General features: G+C 35.6%; 1 protein-coding gene across 1 annotated transcript in view; it reads left to right on the top strand.

Annotated features, from left to right (window-relative positions):
- The window catches only part of CNTN5 (contactin 5), a 964,763-nt gene that overhangs the window by 410,975 nt on the left and 531,901 nt on the right, over positions 1 to 21,887 (top strand). The window contains exon 3 of the mRNA XM_087821593.1: positions 962 to 1,085. Coding sequence (XP_087677719.1) covers positions 1,031 to 1,085 — 55 coding nt within the window. The 5' untranslated portion in view covers positions 962 to 1,030. The remainder of the gene's footprint in view (positions 1 to 961; positions 1,086 to 21,887) is intronic.

Here is a 21,887-nt window from a genome sequence, read left to right as displayed (position 1 = left end):
TTATCTATACTTTTAAGATGTTTTCTAAAAGATAGAGATAACCTCTAAGTCTATAAGGAGAAACCAATTGCCAAGAAATAATTATTATTTAAAAATCATGAATTCAGTATACAGTTGTTTTTCAATTTAATCACTTCTGGCCAAGAAGGACACCACTGACACCTGAAAACTCAGAAGTTACTTATTTATCATAAGAGTCTCTAATGGACATTTATCAAGTTCTTACAGAACGTTTCATGCTAGAATTTTATATTTTTTATGTTTATTATATCTTTCAGAACAAATAAAGGAACCAAAGGAGATATTAATGTTCTATAGTGGTTATTGTTATAAAAATGGCATTCGACAAAAAAATTTTAAATATTCATTAAAATCCTTATTTCCCTTAGGTTTGGCTAGGAAAAGGTGCTGAGAGAAAGAGCCCACCAAAGGAGGGAACTCTAACACAGCACAGATAATCACAGGAGTTATAAACAAAGGCAGTTGGCATTAATAATTAAATGAGAAAAATTCCCTCTGGAGGTTTAGATGAGCTGCAGGCACATGTGTAAAGTCACTTGGCTAATTGATCATTAGTTATGCTCTAGACTAGAGGAATATATATTAATGTAACTGGTTCCTCTCCCGTATTTTTCTAGTCCAATAATTTGTCTAATGTAATAAATATAACTCTTATACATTCCCTGTGAGAAAAAATCACCCCCATTAGAGTCTGATGTTTTTATTGTGTGTAAGAGAGTATTCAATATAAATAAATATGATAGGGAATGTTTATCACTTAGCTGAAGTTTTTGTGTTACACTAATGGAAATTATATTATTGTTGTCAATATCCAAGTATATATTAATCTGACCTTTGCACTAAAAATTATTTATCATTTTATTATGAGATTTTAAAATTGGTTTGCATTTGCTTTTTGTTTATTTTCTCTGTTTTTGAAAACTGTCATCTTTCTCAACAGGGCGTTCTTTAATGAAGAAACGTTAGAGCTGTTTAACACGCTGCAACACAGGACATCTTTGTGAAGAGCATGGCTTCTTGCTGGAAATTAATTCTGTTTCTGTCAGTCTCTGGGTGTCTATCAGGTAAAAATCCTGCCTTATGCATCAAATACCAAAAATACATAAAGCCTTCATTACAAAATACCTTCAAGTTTTCTTTTAAGTATATCAGTAGTCATACTTTTCAACAAAAGAAAAGCAACCCTTAAACCTTTGTTAGCATTGCAAAAAAATAATACACAACTCAATATAATAAGATGCTTAAAAAATGCTATATAAATGTTAATAAAATGAGTAGCCACCTCATGTCATTGGCTTTCATTTATAATAAACCATTGTTAGCCTTCAGAATATTTGGTAATATATATATTTATAATTTGTAGCAGGTAATTATAAAAATATCTCATTACAATGATAAATTTCACCATATAAAAACAAAATCATGATGGCTTATTATACACACACACACACACACAAAATCACAATCATTTATAAGCCTCTCTAACACAAGGTATTTTTTTTATTGTCTTGGCTTCTCTAACTTTGTTTTGATCAGTTTTACTGTTCTATATTTTGGATCTAAAGTGACATCTTTTGTTCTGAAAACATAGTTTTTGTTTTTTGGAGTAATACTATCAAAATGCTAAAAATTAATATGCCAGAAGCTTTTCTTTGTTTAAATTTAAGAATATCTAGAGATTATATTGTAGTGATGATTTGAATGCTATACCCATAAATTCCAGAGATTAGATTTAACCCAGTGGCTCTAATCTGTTATTAAGTACTAACAGTGTAACTTCAACTATGTATGATGAGTCCTTTTTAAAACCAAAAAGGTAATCCTCAATTTAGATTGTGCTCAAAAACTTTGTTTGAAATTCAAAGGAATGTCTTCATATATAGATATCAATGTAGTATTTCAGTCACAGAAATGCATATGTTTAAATGTACATATTTACATGTATCTAAAGGCTCTTAAAAATATATATAAAAACTTCTTTCTTGTTGAAATACTAGTAACTAACTACAAAAACAACAAAATAGTACTGGTTTATTATTATTAACTATTATCATCATCATCATCATCACTGTTACATGCGAGCACCATTCCTTCCAGGAGAAAGCAGGTTTAAGAAGGGACAGGAGAGGTGGGAAAGGTTGGCAGAGCCGCCTGTGGAAGTGCCGAGTGAGCCAGTACTTTCAGGGACGTTTAAAGTTAAGTGAAACCCTTGGTCTGTTGATATTATGGTCACCTAAAAAAGAAAAAGAGTCCTCAAGCATTTTATCCTATTTAGGTTCTTTCTGTGCAGTGTTACCGTCTTTCCTGCTGTTCTGGCCTATTTCTCTTTTACTTTCTTTTTTCACCTCTTGCCCTCACAAACTAACCGAAGGGCATGGAGACAGGCTTGCAAGATAAAATAAACGATGGCCAGTTAAGTTTGAATTTCAACTAGACAACCAGAAATTTCTTTAGTTCTAGTATGTTCCATACAATATTTTGTTTAATTTAAATTTAACTGGTGCCCAGTGTTTTTATTTATTAATCTGACAATGCTAGGCGGAGGGAGTCGTAGTCTGTAATATCACTCAAAGGTTTTATTTTCTTGTACTGGCCCAACACTATTTTCCCCAACAAATGGCCACTTCAAAGGCAGGATTATCCTGTGGTTGTGGAAAGATGAAAATATTCCGCTTGAGGCGGGGCCCATAGTTGCTAGAGGCCCAGCTCCTAAGGGAATCAAACTGCTGTTCTTCTCTGAGTAAAGGACACATTGGAAGACAGGAAAATGAAGCTGAGTTTGGAGGTAAGTCGCTACTCAAGTATTTCAGACAAAGCTTTAAAAAAGTTGAAGACATTTCTAATTTTTACACCAGATTTGATTCTTAATCATCTGCATTTAATATTAAGCATCTGTAACAGTTATTGTTAAAAACCAATTAATTTCTCTCCTGTAGATATGTTTCTCATTGATTAGATGTTTGAAAGAATCATTTACCAGGGGTAATTATATTAGAAACTCTCCCCTTTGCCTTCTTATTTTAACAAATTATTTTGGAGGTATAGCCCTTATTGTGCTCTTGTTACTTGGTAATATTTACATTCAATATTTACTGTATTATTTAGCTTTTTATGCTTTAGTTTTCTCTGGTTACTGCCTTTATTTGTCTATGAGTATCACATTGGAGGACCTGTTTGGCACACTGACTTGATTCCTCTTACAGAAAGTGAGGGTAATTAAACTACAGGTCATGTGCACATTTTATATTGTTATTGCTGTTTGAACCAGCAAAACCAATTAAAGAAGTAAGAGATGATCCAGGCTGTATCCCCTGTTTGTTTTATTTATTCATTTTTTAATGGATGGATCATCTTGGATGTGTTTACCTAGGAAGCACAGCACTGTTTAAAAACTGGCGCTGAGAGCCGTAAAAGGCTGACAGCTTTCACAAGGATATACACCCTCATATTAAAAATGGACTCACAATTAAAGCAACTGAGACACCACTACACACATCAGGATGGCTAAGATCTAGAAAAGCAAAACAGTAAAAACAATTCCAATTGCTGGTGAGGACACAGAAAACAGCAGTGTCCATTCATTGTGGTAGGAAGAAAAAATAGCACAGCCTGTTTGGAAGGCAGTTGGGCCATGTTTACAAAGCTAAACAGTTACCATAAAATTAAACAATTGGACTCTAGACGTGTACCCAAGTGATTTTATTTTATTTTTTAATCACTTTTATTTTCTATTTCCATATGTACATTTTTATTGTGATAAACCATATGTAAAGTTTACAATTTTAACCATTTTAAGTGTCTACGTCAGTGGCGTTAAGTACATTCACAGTGTGTGCAGTATCACCACCATCTATCTCCCAAAATTTTTCATTGTCCCAAATAAAAAGTGTGTACCCTTTAAATAATAACTCTCCGGTTCCCTCCTCCCCAAACTCCTATAACTGCTGTTCTAGTACTTTGTACCTCTATTCTACTATTTGCCTAGTCTTATAATATTGTATAAGTGAAATTATACAATATTGGTCCTTTAAAACTTATCTCACACAAAATACCTGCACATAAATGTTTATAGGGGTTTTATGAATAATCACCAAAAACTGGAAACCAGCGAAATGCCCTTTAGTAAGCGAATGGATAGAGAAACTATGGAAATTCCATACAATGCAGAACTTGCCATTGGTAAATAGCAGTGAACTATTACACCATGCAAAAAACATGGATGAATCCTAATGCATATTGTTAAGTGAAAAAAGCCAGCCTGAATATACCACATATTGTATGATTCTGTTTATACGATCTTTTGAAAAGGGAAAAACTAGAGACTATAGATGAGCGATTGCTCCAGGGGTCGAAGTCAGGAGGTGAGTGAATGAGTGAATGACAGAGACATAAGGCATTTTTTAGGGTAGTGAAATTATTCTGTGTGACACTGTAATGGTGGGTGTGATAGTAAGCAGTTTTCAGAACCAACTGAACTTTATAGCTCAGAAAAACCTTCATGTATACAAATTAAAAATAATCAGTACAAAATATGATTAGGCCCTAAAATAAGATAGTAGTTCAGGGTATTAACAAGAGATAAAAGTTTCACATACATCTTGACAAAAAATATATAGTGCTTACTAAATGACTAAATATTTTGTATTAGAGGAGGTAGTTAAGTTTTTTATTTTACTTATGGGGGAGATGATATTGCCATTTACTTGGATATTGAATGAAGTAGGAGGTATAGATGCAGAGTGAAAAAATTCTGAGATCAATAATGCACATGAATTTTCACATATCTGTCTATTACAGACTCAAGTGAAAATGTCTAAACTTTAGGAAACATAACTGATCTAAAAGTAAATTTGGGGTTTATTATTACATGGATATATTTGAAGGTCTAGAAAAGGAAATAAGCAAGGCTTATGTAGATAATGATGAGTCATAAGGCAAAGGTAGAAATCCTGAGAAGCAAATGCTTTCAAAGAGCAAGAGAAGCTAGGTATAGGTTGAAAAGAATGGAAGGTGAGTTATGAGTTTGGGAGTCTAGGAAAGAGTGATAACAAAACATCTTCAGAAAAGGAATGGTCAGCAGCAGCCTTGTTGAATTCTACCACATTTATTTATATATATATATATGAATGTTTTACATGCAAATAACAACAATCTTATTTAGTAAACAATAAAGAAAATGGAATATTTCTCTAGTTTTATTTCAGAGACAATGACAGTAAGAGCACTTTAACCACATTAGCTGAGCTTAAAAAAACATTAAAATCAGTAAAATTATTTTTATCAATATGAAATAAATAAAATCTAAGCTTTTCATGATAGAATGTGTGAAACCACTTGGGGGAGGAATCATAATTACTATAGCCTAGTTCTGAATTTATTTGTGACAAGAAGCACCAACATTTCCACCTCTGTGCCGAAATCCATGTTATTGTTTTCTTTTAAAATAATTCTTCTGAGTTATGTTATCTTCCAAATAGGTAGTGATTAGGAGGAGACAATATGGTTAAGGATTTATCTTTAAATTAATAAGCAACTTCACTCACGTTCCTTGGCTCTTTGTAAGTTACTTTTCATTCAATCTCCGTGTTTAAACAAACAACAACAAAAGCTAACGGGTTTAAATTGCCCTTATCTGTTATACAGAGTATCCTATCCATGAGCTTTGTAAACATCTACTCCTTTGGAATGTAGCTAATATTTATTCTAGCTTATTTTTAAATATTTAAAAATTGGAGAAATGTATGACAATCATATTTATTACAAATAGGTTTCTTTCTCTGAAGTGTAATAAAACAGCTCGATATAACATTGAGATTAGGAGAGATGGTGCATGTGAAATAAGTCTATACAAATATTAATTATCAGTGTTTATTATTAGAATGGGCTAGAAAGCAGCTATTATTAGATTCGTTAACATGCAATCATTTGGTTGAAGATTTTTGAAAGAGTATTTTACTTGCACACCCCAGTACCAGCATATATTTTTTCAATATCCTAAATATATTTATATCAAAGTTATAGACTTAAGAATATTCAGTTATTAAAACAAGGTATATGTGTATCTCTTCTGGACTAAAAAACAAATTTTCCTAACTGAATTTATAAACCTTAGAATTAAAAATAATTTGGAAATTGTATAGCCTAATTTCTTGTTACTTGGGCAAGTAAAATATTATTTGTTCTCAATAGAGGTGATGTTCAGGGAGGTTCAAATATGTGCCCCATGTCACATAGATGGTAGCAATTGGAAGAAGAAAAATAGTGTCTGTCTCCCAGAGAAATGCTTTCAACATACCAGATAACATGAAGGTGAGACAAGAGAGACAATCCGGTTGCTCGGAGCTACACTGACCTCCTTCCTACATAAGTATATCTAGTTCCTTTCCCCTGAATTACTTTCAGATGTTTCTGATGTAAGCTGCATTGCTTTAAAAACAACACCAATAACAACAAAATCCATTTTTTTTTCTTATACTTTGACCCTATTTTCCACCATTGGGTTAAATTTATTTTACTGGAGAGGTGACAGGTTTTTTGTTCTGCCAAGAGGCTGATATACTATGGAACAGAGAATGCCTGTCATTGATAAGCTTATACAGATGCTCTCCTTGGTGGCAGAGTGGTAAATAGCACAGAACTTTGTCACTGTCAGCCCGTGCTGCCGAAGAGCTCTAAAAGGCAAATGAAAACAGAAGTGTTATAGAAAATAGGTGCCTGATAATATTAAGCCTGACTGGCCCACTGCAGTGGAGAAAGAGAAATGGATGATGGCTCCTCCGTGATCATTTAGAAATTATGTATGTGCACACTGTATTGGTCCCTAGGAAGTCATGATGATAACGGAGCTCACCTCGGTGAAGGAGGCCCAGCCGACTCTTATCAGCTGTGCACTGGCGGATTAGACGTGTAATTAATCAGAAGACAATTTAATTTTTCCTTGTCAGCAGGGGAGCATCCCTTGAATTGAGTGGGTTTTATTTTGTTGTTTTTACTTTCACGGCAAATAAAATATTAAAAGTTACCTATAATTGTCAGTAATTTCTGGAGTGATAAAAACCATACATTAAAGAGGCATATTCAGCATACTAAAGAAATGAGAGCAAATATGTGTTCTCAGTGTTTTTGAGGTTAAAGAAAGAATGTTATTTGTAGCATTAAAATATGTTAAAAGATCATGAGAGATGTTTTATGAAAATAAGTTGTAGAGCACAGGCAAGAGTAGTATAAGCAGGGAGAATCCGTGGGTTGCTGTTGCAGAAGTCTGGGGAGGAAAAACAGAAACAGTGATTTAGACCTGCAAGTTTCAGTGGCTGTTTGTTGATTTCATTACATGTAAGCCATAGTATGTGCTTACCAAAAAAAAAGCTAACATGATTTGCAGCTATATTAACAGTATCTAGAGTAAGGGAGAGGTTAAGTCTACTTTGCAGCTATCATGCTAACAATGACTGTGGTATTATGTTCAGTTCCAGGCTCAATCATATTATGGATATGTAGATAAACAAGACTGTATTCAGTGGAGGAAAAGCCAAGTGGTCAGGAAAAACATGAAACCATATTATAATAGAAATGATAAAGGAACTAAAAAATTTGGAATAAATTAAATATTCAGCTAATTTTTAACGGAATTTTTGGCTAAAGATTAAGGGGAGACTTCCTTCTTCTTGCAAAGTCTTACATAAATTAATTAATTGTTGCTTTTTGTAAGCCAATGAATAAAATATTCAGAAGTCGAACAAACAGATGTCTTAGGGAGCAAGCAAAAAAGTTTTTTTTGTAGTTTAACTCTGGGTATATATCCAGATTAACAGTCATGACTTTCAATGTCAAATTGCCTTACTTATTTGGAACATTGAATGCTAGCCTTTGTATATTGTCTAAGCAACTATAATTACTCATGGCATAAAACAAGATATAAAGACTTTGAAAAATAAGCCTTTAAAATATATCATATATAAATATCATTTTTAGTATCTCCATCTCTTAGTGAGTTGCATCAGCCTATTATTTCCCATAGCAAGGAAGAATTGTCTCAGGGCAAATAGACAGGAATCTGGTCTCAAAAGATAGAATTTCCACAGCTTAATGGATACATTAACATCTATATGGATACATCTCATAGTATTGACACTTATTGGATATGATGGCAAAAGGAGGAGGGATTAAAAAATGTTTCTGTCTATCTGGCCTGTGTGGCTCAGCGGTTGAGCATTGACCTAAGATCCTGGAGATTGAGGTTCATAACCCTGTTGTGGGTTTGGTCCCCAGTGGGTGGCGTGCAAGAGGCAGCTGATCAGTGACTCTCCCATCATTGATGTTTCTATATCTCTCTCCCTTCCTTTCTCTGAAATCAATAAAGACATTTAAAAAAAAAAAAAAAAAAGATGTTTCTGTCTGCTGTTTTAAGCCAGTATGTGGGAGAAGAGTGGAGCCAGCAATAGAAATAAAGACAAAAAAAGATTAGTTTGAAATTAAAGACGTTGAAATATGATCATATACTGAATTTAAGAAATAGTTATTGTCACATAGAATGCAATGACTTGAGAAAATTAAAACACTGCAATTTGTTTTTTTTTCATTACAGAGAATAAATTGGCAAGAATCTAAGATTTTTTTGGAGTCTATCCAAAGAGATTAATCTTTTCAAGTAATAAAATAGACCTGATTATAAAATGGTCTTTTTATGAACTCAGGTGATAATCTGTGAAGCTGTTCTGGTTGCTCAGAACCTTGTTTTAAACATAGTTTCCTAATAAACGATTCCTTTCACAATGCAAAATAACACATTAGGAGAAAATAGCTTAGAACTAGGAGGGCCATGTACGAATTTTAACTTTGCCACAAATTGTGGGACTTCGGGCAAGTTATTTCCTTCTATTTTACACAATCGCTTAAGCCACATTCTTTTAAATTGTCTCCTACATGCTAGTATTGTTCATCTCAGAAGTTTTACTAAAGTCTCAAAGTTGAGAACAGCAGACATTAAGTGACCCAATATATTTTTTAAATCCTCATCAGATGATATGTTTGTTGATTTTTTTTTAGAGAGAGAGGAAAGAAGAGAGAGAGAGCAACAGAAAGGGAAGGAGAGAAACATCAATTGGTTACCCCCTGTACACACCCAGACCGGGGTTCAAATCCTCAACCCAGGCATGAGCCTTGACTGGGAATCAAACCCACAACCAGTATACAGGATGACATTCCAACCAACTGAGCCACCTGGCCAGGGCCAGTGACCCAATATTTAAAACAGTGCTAGACACTCCCACGTGTTATTATTAGAAGATGGAAAGCAGAAATACATTGTATTTTGCACATAGAGCCCTAGCTCTGTCTGCTTATATGTTTTGGCACATTACAGAAATCTTGCTAAGTTTTGCTCTCTTTCCCCCAAGCACTTATGTTACATAACCATATGCTCTAAATGGACTTTACATTTAGAAAAATAAATTGAGAGCCTATGACTTGCAGACCTACAAATGACTAATCATAATGTTTGGAGAAAGCATGGAATCTAGAACAAATAGATGTTTTACTAGAATAATGGGCAGAAGTTATAACATTTATGTTTCTACTAGGAATTTTTTGCTATAATTTATGCTAATACAGTAGTTTGTTATTGAATGTTATGATTTTCATTTAATTAAAAACATGATATTTTAATCTCTCGCAATATTATTTTTCTCTTTTGAGAAATAATGTAGGAAAATCTTTTCTTAGAGTGATAAATAATATAGAACAAACTGGAATGTTTAACATAGTCTGTGGGAATATTACATGGCAATTTAGACATAAATGCAAAACCACAATTGGACAATTTTTCAGTCGTCACTTCTAAAATATTTAAAGATGATTCTGCATTTTTGAAAACTTTTACAGTGAGAAACTGATTCCCAAAGCTTTCCATTGTGTTCATTTATTATTGGGCATGAATAATAGCCAAAATCACAAAATCGATCTGAAATAGGTCTGAGGACTATTTATCATTGTCGGAGGCATTAGTAAGGTATGATTTTTACATTGTTTTCTATACTGAGTTCCTCGAACTATTTCTCAATTTACAACTACAGCACGTCCTCCCTGAACCTCATCAATAGTTTCTTGGAACTGTGGCAGAAGGATGTATGTGAAACCAGTTTTACCAGAGGTTAATTCATATAAAGGAGCTAAATTTCTAAAGCATCTCATCAAGGTTATAACGAGATGACACTGAATGAACCAATTTTATTCGAGGACCTGCTGTATTAGCTTTATAATTGAATATTTGGCCTTGGCTTGTGTGACTCAGTGGTTAGAGCATTGTACCGTGCACCCAAGGGTATGGGGTTCAATTCCCGGGCAAGCGCACATACCTGGGTTGCAAGTTTGATCCCCTGGCCCTGGTTGGAGCACAACAAATCAATGTGTCTCTGTCACATCGATGTCTCTCTCTCTCTCTGTCCCTCTCTCCCTCCTTTCCACTCTCTCTAAAATCAAATGGAAAAAATACTCTGTGGTGAAGATTAACAACAAATTAAAATTGAATATTTAAATTGTTTGGCTTTGCTCTCTTTGGGGGGAAAATATATGCTATGCTACCATGCCAGGCACTTTAGGACTGATCCTAATATTGCCTTAATATTCTGCTACCCAATAAAGAATCGCACCCCTTTCCTCCTAGATTTCCCTGTTTCAGTCATTGGCCTTGATTGCTCTTACATTCCAGTACAGGGCGTCTCACAGACTGCAGGGTTTTGGAGGACCTACAGGCACCCAGCAGTTGTCTTATGGGCTAATGACTAACCTCTTTATCTCCAAAAATTAGGGAATTCTAGGGCGGTAAAAACCACATCAGTGTGACACAGTCAAATAGGTCTCAATACAGACCCTCATGGTGGCAGCCGTCCTGCCTGGGTTGGGGGCTACGTCACTGGAACAAGGTTCTGCGATGTTATTAGACTTTCTTAAATAATTGTCACAGTTGTTGGTATGGAAAAGTAATTAATTATTATATGAAGTACTTATAGTTTTTCCTCAGGTATATGTAGGTGTGACTTCTTTATTCTGAAATTAAAAGGGCAATAGTGTTGTATCTTGCAAGTAGTGTGCTATTGGGGACCAGTATTGCAGGGTAGAAAATGCCATTCACAGAATGTGGAAAACATTGGTGAAACTGAAGCAGCATTAGAGAAAAATGTAAATATAAACAGTGTCTTCATCTTAGGGAATGACTTTGAAGGGGCAGCTTTAAAATTAATATACTTTTTTAAAAATATCCTTTTTGGTAGAGGGAAATGCTTTATAAACACCATCTGCCTGAAGACTAGGATCAGAATAAAACAGACACAATTGGGGAACTGCAACAATCCGGAGATACGATAAATGAGCATATTTGAATCTTGTGATTAAATTCAACTTAGAATTCAATAAATTCAAACTTATTGATGGAGAAGGAGAGACAGAGAGAAACATCGATGTGAGATAGAAACATTGATCGGTTGCCCTCTGTAAGTGCCCACAACCTGGGTATGTGCCCTGACCAGAAATCGAACCAGTGACCTTTTGGTGCATGGGACAAGGATGATTTTCAACCAACTGAGCCACACCAGCCAGGGCCCTTATAATATTCTTAAAATATTTTTGCTGGTGGGATAAAGTTAATGAGCAGAAAAATAAACATGAATAATAGAAGATAAACTGTATTTAGAGATTCCACACACTATATACATGATCAAGGAACACAATTTTATTTTAAAAAAAACAATTAGGGAGAGATTAATGGGAGTGGTGGGTCTATAGCCAGTCCTTAAAAGATAAATTTGAGGTATTGAGGAGGGAAGATCATTTATGTGAAGGGAAATATCATGAGCAGAGACATACGTGTCTATAGTTCAATGGGAAGAGTACAGTGAGTTAAGAGAATAGTGGTTTGAGATGATTATAGAAGGAGGCAAGTGCCAATCATCTTACTACTGATCATTTATTCTGTAAAGTATCACAGTAGTTATTTTGTAAAATATCATAACGCTAGGAATACTAATGTGCTGTATATATTGTATGGTATGCATTAAGAAAAGAAAGGTATTCAAAGCTTATTTTCCAAAATGCCTATAAAGAGCAGTAAGGTATGACTGTGAAATCGTGTTGCAGATTTAGAATGGAAAAGAGACAACACTTATTTCCTGGACATTTTTCCTGGTTGCAGCTATTACTGGTAGGATTTGCTCTTGTCTCTGACTCTTCCCTGATTTCTCTAGTTTTCTTTAGCTTCAGCCAGAATAGTCTTTCAACTGTCTCCCAAATTCCCACATCTACCACTTAGAACATTTCGTCCCACCCTCCTGCCTCATGTGCACTTCTCCTATTTTATTCCATCTGTTCAATTCTTATTCCTTCTTCAAGGGTTTTTTGGCTATCATTCAGGTGAAGCTCCTCCTAACCCATCCAGTCCGAGTGATATTGCCCTCTTTCTAGCACATTGACTGTATAGCATGCACAATTCGTTAGGCACAAATAATATACTCTCTTTTAAAAATTTTGTTTTACCTTGATTCTTACGGTGCTTACTTGGGGTGGGCTAACTATTGGAAAGCCACAAAATATCCCAATGACTCACCCATATCAAGTTTATTTTTCACTCAGGTTACCATCCCATCAAGGTCGTTGCTGGTGTTTTATAAGGGTGGGGGAGGAAGGCATTAAGGGGCCCATGCCCCTTTCCTAGTGGCTAGTGGCTTTGCCGTGTGGCTTATGGCCTGGGGACCCTCCCGAGGACCTGGGCCGTCTGGCTTGCTTGGCCAGCTAAAACAAAGGCTGAGAAAGCAGAGAGGGTCGTGTCCAAACATGAGTGTGTAGGGAATTCAGCTCACTGTGAGGACTTCAGGTTTTACTCTGATTGAAACATGCTGCTAGTGCAGAATTTTGTCGAAGAAAGAACACAATTAAACTCTGTTTTAAAAGGAACTCTGGCAGGTCAGCGAGGGATAGCATGGAGGCTAATACAGTGGTCCCGGGAAGAAGTGATGGTGGATTAGACCGGCTTGGCAACAGAGGAGGTGGTGATAGTTTCTGGGTCTATTTTTAAATTATAGCCACTAACGTGTCCCGTTGTTTTGCACATGCAGGGTGAGTGATAAAAAGGGAATGAAGGGCGATAGTGATGATGGCACCTACAGTATAACAAGTTGGCCTTCGGTAAATGCACTTAAAGAAAGGATGAGTGAAACAAGTATGTGCCCACCGACACGGGCTTTTACAAGGCACTTAAGCGCCTCTCTCACTTCCAGCCCTAGGTTTCCCTGTAGCAGTGGGGAGTGCTTTTTCTTCCATTATAACCCTGAAACCCAAATACTAACCTTAGGTGTTTCTGGATTAAGAGCATAAAGATGTTTGATCTTCCTGTGTAATATGCCCTTGATTGCTAGAATGCCCAAAGGATACATAATCGGGAAAAGCTTTATGTTATAGGCCAACAAAGCACGTAAGACATAAGAATGGAATGTAAACCCTTGTCATTAGTACAAAAGGGACTGTCAGTTTTTAGTGACTTTTTAAGGGGTTCTGTCACACGCTGGGGACCCCTGTCAGAGCAATTTCAAGCCTTTAACCGCCTTTATTAAAAGTACATATCATCATGTGGGCACAAAAGCGTGACATAACAGAATACTATTTGTTTCCTTTTCTGGTCTCCACTATCCTCACCAGAGGAAAAAAGTTGTACAGCTGTGCTGGCAAAGCCTAATTAAATCTGTATGAAGCAGATTTTAAACAGAGAGAAGACTTTTATAGATATGCACAAAACAAAGTTAACGTTTTAACATATTTTTAGGTTGGCTGTTCTCTCTATCAACAAAAACCCCCCTTCTAAAAGCTACTCATATATTATTGTTTTTAACCTCATATGTTCTCTGTTCTCCCTTATCTATATTTACAAAGGATCTGGACCAGAATATGCACCTTCTGTCAGATCCCCATGATTTGGATTATGTCCACCCCAATTTCTCAGTGTTCTTCAGAATCTCTCTCCTTTCCCAGACCGTGACAAGATGAGGTCAAGGACTGCAGTGTGCACATGCTGAAGAGCATTCTCTTTTTTATACATAAAGACTGGGGAATAACTAAGAACATTTATCTCAAGGGTGGGCTCACTTTAGCCAGAATTTCTTATAGAAGTAGCTGATGATTTAATTACTACACAGGCCTGATTGTTGATCTGCCTAGAATAGTCTCCATTTTTTAGCCACAGTATATTCGCTATAATAGCTTTTTCCCCCCCCACTGAATTCAGTGGACAATTTTACTTTATTGTGGAGAAACATTTTAGTGTCAGGCTTCCATGACCTAGCCTTGTTCAGTCTTGTAGCAGTGAGGAAGGTAGTGTTTATTTTATTTGCTGTGAGGCTTTCATTGGAAACAGCTTTCCTGAGTGGAGTGCTTTGGTTAGTGACTTTTATCATTAAGTGCAGCCGTGTGAAAAGCTGCAGATAATGCAGACAAGTGAGGCTTTAAACTCTGCCTGTCTAGGGATGTTGCTGATGTCTGGACAAAGCGTACACTCAGAAGGTAGCCTTGGTCTGTTTCTTTGTGTTCACGATCCTTATGTAAGTTCATATCATTCGGTTGATCTTGCTCTGTGCACTGTTAAGAAGGGCTCTACACTTGAGGGGCAAGTAAAGGTTAGCTCTTGCACTCCACCCGCCATGTAACGGGAGGTAGTGAGGTATTAGGTTCACCTTGGCCTGTTCTGAGTGTATGAACTCTTAACTTGGAACGCAACTGTGAAAAGAAGTGCTTTAGTTGCAAAGCAATAGGTAGCATCAATTTTGCCCAGCAAAAAGCTGTAGGTGGTTAACAATGGCGTGCCACACCACTGCTAATGGCAGCACTTTAGATTTGTACAACCCTGTAAGTGGTAACCTTTAAACTCAGCACAACAATGTAGAAGGTGGTACTTTCATCTCATTCAAAAGGATTCTCGCTTTCCAGTTGATTTTTGGTAAAACACATGGGTGATAATGTAGATTCTTTTCATCACCATTTTATCATCAAGTCACGAGGCATTAAATTAATATTAAGTGAAAAAAATTGTAGAAGTGTCCTTAGTATCAATGATTTCCCCATATATAAAATAAGTAAATTCAACATGAAAATAATTTAAACCTCTCAAACATGTCTCTTTTTATAAAGTGTTAACTTAAAATAGGTAGCATCAATTTCACCTATTAGTGAAAATAATAGGTATAGTGCAGTTTTGAAAAGCAATCTACAGAAGAGCAAAACTGAATATCTAACAGAACGCAGGTATATATGATAAGCTATAGAGAACAGTAATTGCATGAATTACCAATCTTCTAAATAAAAATAACTAATAACACAGAGGTTGCATCTGTGATGCTATGAATGTCAATTTCTAAAGAGTCACTGAATTTCTTTATTTTTCAAATATATGCTACACTATATATATATATATATATATATATATAAACATCCTATATATATACACACACACACGTGTGTGTGTGTGTGTGTATACACACACTTTTAATTGCAGATGGCATTGTGGATTTCATCATTAAAATCAGTAAATACTGAATTTTATTATGGTACATTGCATCCCTGAAAAGGGTCTCAAGCATTTTAAAATCCTTCTGCTCAAGGTGTGGGTCCTGGCCCAGCCCTTTCAGTATCACCTGGGAGCTGGTTAGAAATGCTTACCCTAGTCTACTTTCTCAGAATCTACATTTTAACAACATACCCCTGACTCAGATACATTTTAAAGTTTGAGAAGTACTGATCTAAATGACCTAGATAATCTTTGTGGGATTGCCTTAGTGAAAATTTCATCCGGGGCTCCAGAGTCACAAGCAAAATTAGAGCCTTTGCAGGATAGGTCAAGGAAGCTATTGATAAATTAGGCCTGAGTCCTTTGTTTAACATTTTGGAGCCACATTAGGACTTTTCTACAATTTCCTGAAATCACCCACTTCCTAGATGCAAGATGCTGTCTTGTACCAAAAGAGAGAATTAGAACATCATCAGTTCAAGTAATGTGGAATCCTACTCAAGGAATTAAATTCAATCATGGACTAGCCTACAGTTAGAACAGTAAGATCAAGGAGGTTTTCCTGGAAATGAGAAAGACTTACAGATTTCTTATAGGTACAATGTAAAGAAAAGATCACAACAAATTACCAAGATCCAGCTCTCGTATGAATTTTTCATTTAAATTACATTCATTCAACCATGATTTTTAAACATCCCATAAACACTCAAGAAAAATAATAGATTTGGGGGAAATTCATAACTTTAATAGGCATGATTCTAAAGAAGTCTGAAGCAAATTATCTTAAAGCAAAGGAAGATTTTATTTAAGTCTTTGCTTCAGAATTTAAATTAACACAGCACGCTTATTAGTATACTTATAAACCAGGGAGATAGGCATTAAATAAACATGCAGGGGGAAGAAAAGACTTGTTTCCATTGAATTTTTTGTTAGTGGATGGCCGATTCTCTATTTAGAATTTCCCTGATGGAGTGCTAGAAGCTGACTGTTTTTTCCCCATTGATTTATAAAACCCAAATTACTTTTCTTTGTTGGGAAGCACCAATTCAGCAATATAAAAGGAATTCTGTTTGCCAAACTGTAAAACTAAAGATGTCCATTAGACATAAAGATTCAAAATTTTATAAACAGACAAATCGTAATAATCACAATTATATTCGGTTGAAATAGTCATGTGTATAAAATTAATATAATTGAAAAGTTATTACATGCTTTGGTCTATTCTTTTAAATATTTTTATTGATTTTTAGAGAGAGAGGGAGAGAGGGAGAGAAAGGGGGAGAGAGAGAGAGAGAGAGAAACATCGATGTGACAGGGGACCACTGATGGGCTGCCTCTGGCTAGCCCGCTGCCGGGGATCGAGCCCGTAACCCAGGCATATGCCCTGACTGGGAATCGAAATGGCAACCTTTGGTGCACAGGACTATGCTCCAACTGAGAAACACTGGCCAGGGCTATTTATTCTGCTATACATGAGAAGTTTTCTTCAACCAATAATTGGTCAGGGCAAATAAACAGGAGCATATAAAGTTTTCTTTATATATTGCATTTCAGATAATATTCACAATAAATTATTCTCTTTCAGGCCTCAACTGCATAGTGGAATTAGAGTGAGGAATGGTTTCTGACCTAGAAGACTCTTCTATTGTTGTAAAAGGCTATGTTTTTAAAAATACATATAGTATGATTCATTTAAGTAGCAAGTTAATTGATCATCTCCTATGAGATATAAGCAAATATAAAATGAGTTCCATGAACTGTTCTTGTCTCTGAAGCCTCAGACTTCCATGTAACAAGTGATCGATTCCAGCTGAATCAGTTAAATTCAGTCCACCCCAGTAATATTTTAAGTCACTTCAGGTTTGAATAGTCTCAGGTAAAAGAGAGATCTGCAAACTTCACCTGTCTCTTATCTTTCCCTTTCCTGTTGTTAACTCTAAATTTCCAAAAGACTCCAAACTTACCCAAAAAGATGAGGGCAGCTTAGAAGGATTAGAGTCTCTATTTATGTCTAGGACTGTCTGAGGAGTCCCAGCAGTGGTTTGGTTAGTTTGTACTGAGTTACCTACTGGCAATGAATTACAAACTGCCAGAGCCTCACCCAGTCTGATTTCTGGCCCTGGTTGTATCCTGGTTGTGCTTATTTTCAGATGCTTAGCTTTCTCCACTCAGTCAACATCTTATGCTGGCTCTTCTGTGTGGCCCATTTAGTGTTTCTCAAGCATCCAGCTAGCACCCCTCTATAGCCCCCTATACCCTAAATTCTATGGAGAAATGATCACCCTTTCCCTTGATCTTCAATGAGTGGTCTGCTCTACAGCTTTGTTGGGAATTTTTCTCTCTTAGATGGCTTATTTGGGGTGGGCAGGGGAGAGAGGTAACCCGGCCAGCACTCGAGCATCCGTCCTGACTTCTCTGGGTCTCTGGCCCAGTGACTCCTCTGTAGTATACCTCCATTCTTCAGGAGCACGAAGCCCTCTCCATGTCTGTTGGCTGGCTATGGCCATATGCCATCTCTTTCTGGTATTCACCCACAATTCTGGGTCATTAGGATGTGTCTGGAGATTCTTTTGGTTGCAAGAGTCCATAGAGGAAATATGATGCCAGTCTTTCTTACCGCCAGACTTCCCTGCATATTGTGGAGATATGTGAAGAATCATAATTTTAGACTTTCTAATTTTCACTCTCTAAAACTCTATCCATGCAACTCCTATTCTGCAGGTCCTTTTCATATCATATATGTGTGCATGTGTGGTGTGTGTGTGTGTGTTTCAGAAACCTTTTTTGATTCTCTAATACCTTAGTATATTAGGAAAGTGTGCCCTTTAGAACAGTGTTTCTATTTAATTTAGAATCCAAACAATAGCTCATTTTTCCTAAGTATGGGCTAAAAGTCCAGCACTTTCTACTTAGCATGCAGATGGGAAGGGGCAGTTGACAACCTAGAGGAGCAGAAAGGATATGTGTAGGTGACACTTCACATTATCATGGTATATGTGGTCATAAAATATTGCTAATATTGCTGTAGAATTTTATGGCTTTCACAGTAGGGGACAATTCACATTTTAATATACATGAAAAACATCATTTTTGCTGACATTCAATGATATATTTCATTTCCATTCATGATAAATATTAGTTAAAGTCAATTTTTAAGATGCTATAAAACTCAAAACTATTCCTGTGATATATATGCCTTGAGTAGTGCTCTTTATTAATCAAATAAGATTGGGGAACTTGAGTATGATTAAGTGATGAGAGGTACCATTTAAGAAAGTTAAATTTATGAATTAGTTGCACTTCTTTGAATCTATTTTGGAAATGCTGCACATAGCTGGTTAAAGGTTTTCAAAGCAGCAAAACAGTGTATCCTCATAATATAGACTGTGTCTAAAATAAGTATCTTTAAATCTCAATTGGTCATTTTGAGATTTTTTAATATGAATAAGATATATACATTCTGCAGGCATTGTGAGAACTGTTTGTGTGTGTATGTATGTGTTAAGATAGCTATAGTAACCCTGTTTAATAATTTTATTGAGCTGAGTTTTTTAAATGCCTCCAGTTTTCATAGGCCGGATATCGACATGTAACTTTAGAAGGGAAGTTTTCTGACAGGTGTTTAACAATTGATTCACCTATGTAAGAGATTGATTTTAACCAGTTATTGATTTGTCTATTATTTTACGCATAATATCTGTCAGATCTTCTAACAAAATCAAACATGCTTTAATGATGTCAGTTGTCTATTAAGTAATGTTTCAATCTGAGATTATTTTGGTGTTATTTTCAAATACAGTATTTTGGCCTAATGGACACAAATGTTATTATATTATGTATTTTGAAATACAGGAAGATGAGTTACACTAATTACGTATAAAGCATTTTAAATCTCATATTAAACTCTCCCCACTCTTCCACTTCCAAATACCAATGTTAATATGTTTATATCCAGACCCAGTTCTATGTGCAAATGATTTTCACAATTCTTGGGTGGCCACCTTCAATGCCTCAATCAGACAAAAAGGATTTATTGAATGTTTACAACATATTTAATTGTGTGGTATTTGATTTCTTAAGCAGACACTTTGTCAAGCTTAAAATCCCTGTGGGGGAAATGTCAAATTTACAAGACATTTAGAAATCAATAAAATAGATAAGGGAACTCAATAAAAGTCATACTACTTTAAAATTGGGGCTAAAATAAACCTTTCTGATGATGACAGGACTTAAGATTGACTTTTAAGTATTGATAAGAAAATCTAAAAATTTTTAAAGTATTAACAAATTACTTTGTATGTGAGCAAAAGGAGACTAGAAGGTTTATGTCCCCTCTTGCAATAGAATATTGTGAGCTAATGCAACTTACCACAGAATTAATGTAGCAATTTAATGATTTGCATAATCTTTACTGTACTTCATGTTAATTAGGTATAAATGTAATGGATAAGAGGAAGGCCAATAACTGACTTTGCCCCCTTCAAATGTTACCTGGGTACAGGCAAGCTAAGGGTCCAGTCACTCTGAGCCTACCCCAGCCTCCCAGGGCAGACTATCCCTCCTTTCCCGCAGAATGAGCGGTCAACCCAGCAGGATTGGGGCACCTCACTGTGAAGTCCTCAGACAGGCCTCTGCACCTAGAAGGCCAGTTCAGGAGGGAGATAAGCAGGAGCTAATTATTTCAAACATTCTCATAGAGTTCTCTACCAGTATCCACACATCTAGCTGATGTGAAGTAAGGTTCTCTATTTCATCAAACAAATGGGTAAAACTAGTACCTCACTGAAGTTGTAGGAAATCAAAACGGAGTTTTTATGCCCTCTCTCACTCCACTTCGCCGCCTCATTAAATGTGGGAGAAAGGAGATGCCATTGAAATGAACTCAATGCAACTTGACTGTTGCATTCGGGAATAAGTTATGCTCTTTAATGAGGAATTTTAGCTCCTTTCCCAGCTCTGCTTGTAAAAGAAACATTCCACTGCTTAGCATAGAAACAAAAAGCAAAACAAAACAAACAAACAAACAAAATCAAGGATGACATTTTCTCAAGTAGCTTAAAGGGTTTTTTTGTGATTTTTTTTTTTTTAATTCAGTTGATCACCAGGAAAATCTTAGTTTCCTTTGACCCTGAACTTTTACTATATTGGCAGCATTTGTGTTTACTCCCGGGAAATTGCCCTAGTGCCCTTCTCACTATATACCTCTCAAATACTTATTTATTTACTTTCTTGAGCATCTGTGTTTCATATTAAACTAAACAGCAGAGATCATGTCTATCTTATTTCACATTTTATCTCCAATGCATTTCATAGGTATTTCATAAATATTAGTTTAATAAATTTCTGATTTTTACCTGCCTATAATTTCTTACCAAATCTGTATCCTAGTTTTGACCTTTATCCAACATGTTGAAAGTAGAACTTGTCAATTTTTATATTGTCTACTTTCTAACTTCAAAAATAGAGTTATTTCTTACTTTTTCCTCTTCTGTAAGTTGACTGAACTCACTTAGTCAACTATCGAGTTTTATGATGTTTTCTTTCCTCCTGCCTCTCTTGTGGATACCTCCTTTTGTTTTTATCTGACTGTTATTACCTTCTGTCAATAGCTTGTTGTCCCTCAAGTACCTTCTCCATGTTAATAATAGAGAAGGTCTTTGAAATGCCTTCTTCTAAACTTTGCTCAGAAATGTTCCTTGCTAGTAAAAAAAAAAAATCTAAATTCACCTCATATTTAAAGTTCTCCACAGGAATTTCCACCACGAGCTCCCCAAATCTATTATACATAAACTCTTTGCCAAAGCAAACTTTGTTAAACACCTAATCTAAAACGTTCCTTTCCCTGAATGCCATCCTCCTCTGAGACTAGGCTGTCCCATCTTCTCCCTGAAACTCTGCTCGATCTCCCCAGGACGCTGCAGGCTTTCTCTCTCAACTGCTATGCTGCTTTCTCTCTGGGCAAGCCACGTGGCAAGGCTGCAGGTGATATTTACATTCATATGCAAACATCTCACTTCCACACTTCAACTTTACGTGCTCAACGACAGGAAGCATGCCCTATACCTTTTAAATTTTATCGCATTTAAATTTTATTCCAGCCTATATCTGTAAAATGCATAGCCATTTAACATATATATTAATAAATGTTTGGATATTATATACCTAGATCTATATATGTATATAGCTATATATGTATGGATATAAATACCTATGATATCCCAAACTTTTTATATATCTATATAGGTATAGATAGAGATAGAGATATATAGATATGTATAAATATATAATCGCTATAATGTGGAGATGCCAAATTTATCATATGAAG

This window comes from Miniopterus natalensis, chromosome 11 (assembly GCF_054644295.1).
Source record: "Miniopterus natalensis isolate mMinNat1 chromosome 11, mMinNat1.hap1, whole genome shotgun sequence".
Classification (NCBI taxonomy): domain Eukaryota; kingdom Metazoa; phylum Chordata; class Mammalia; order Chiroptera; family Miniopteridae; genus Miniopterus; species Miniopterus natalensis.
Note: the sequence above shows the minus strand (reverse complement) of the source record. Positions and strands in the feature narration are given on the sequence as shown.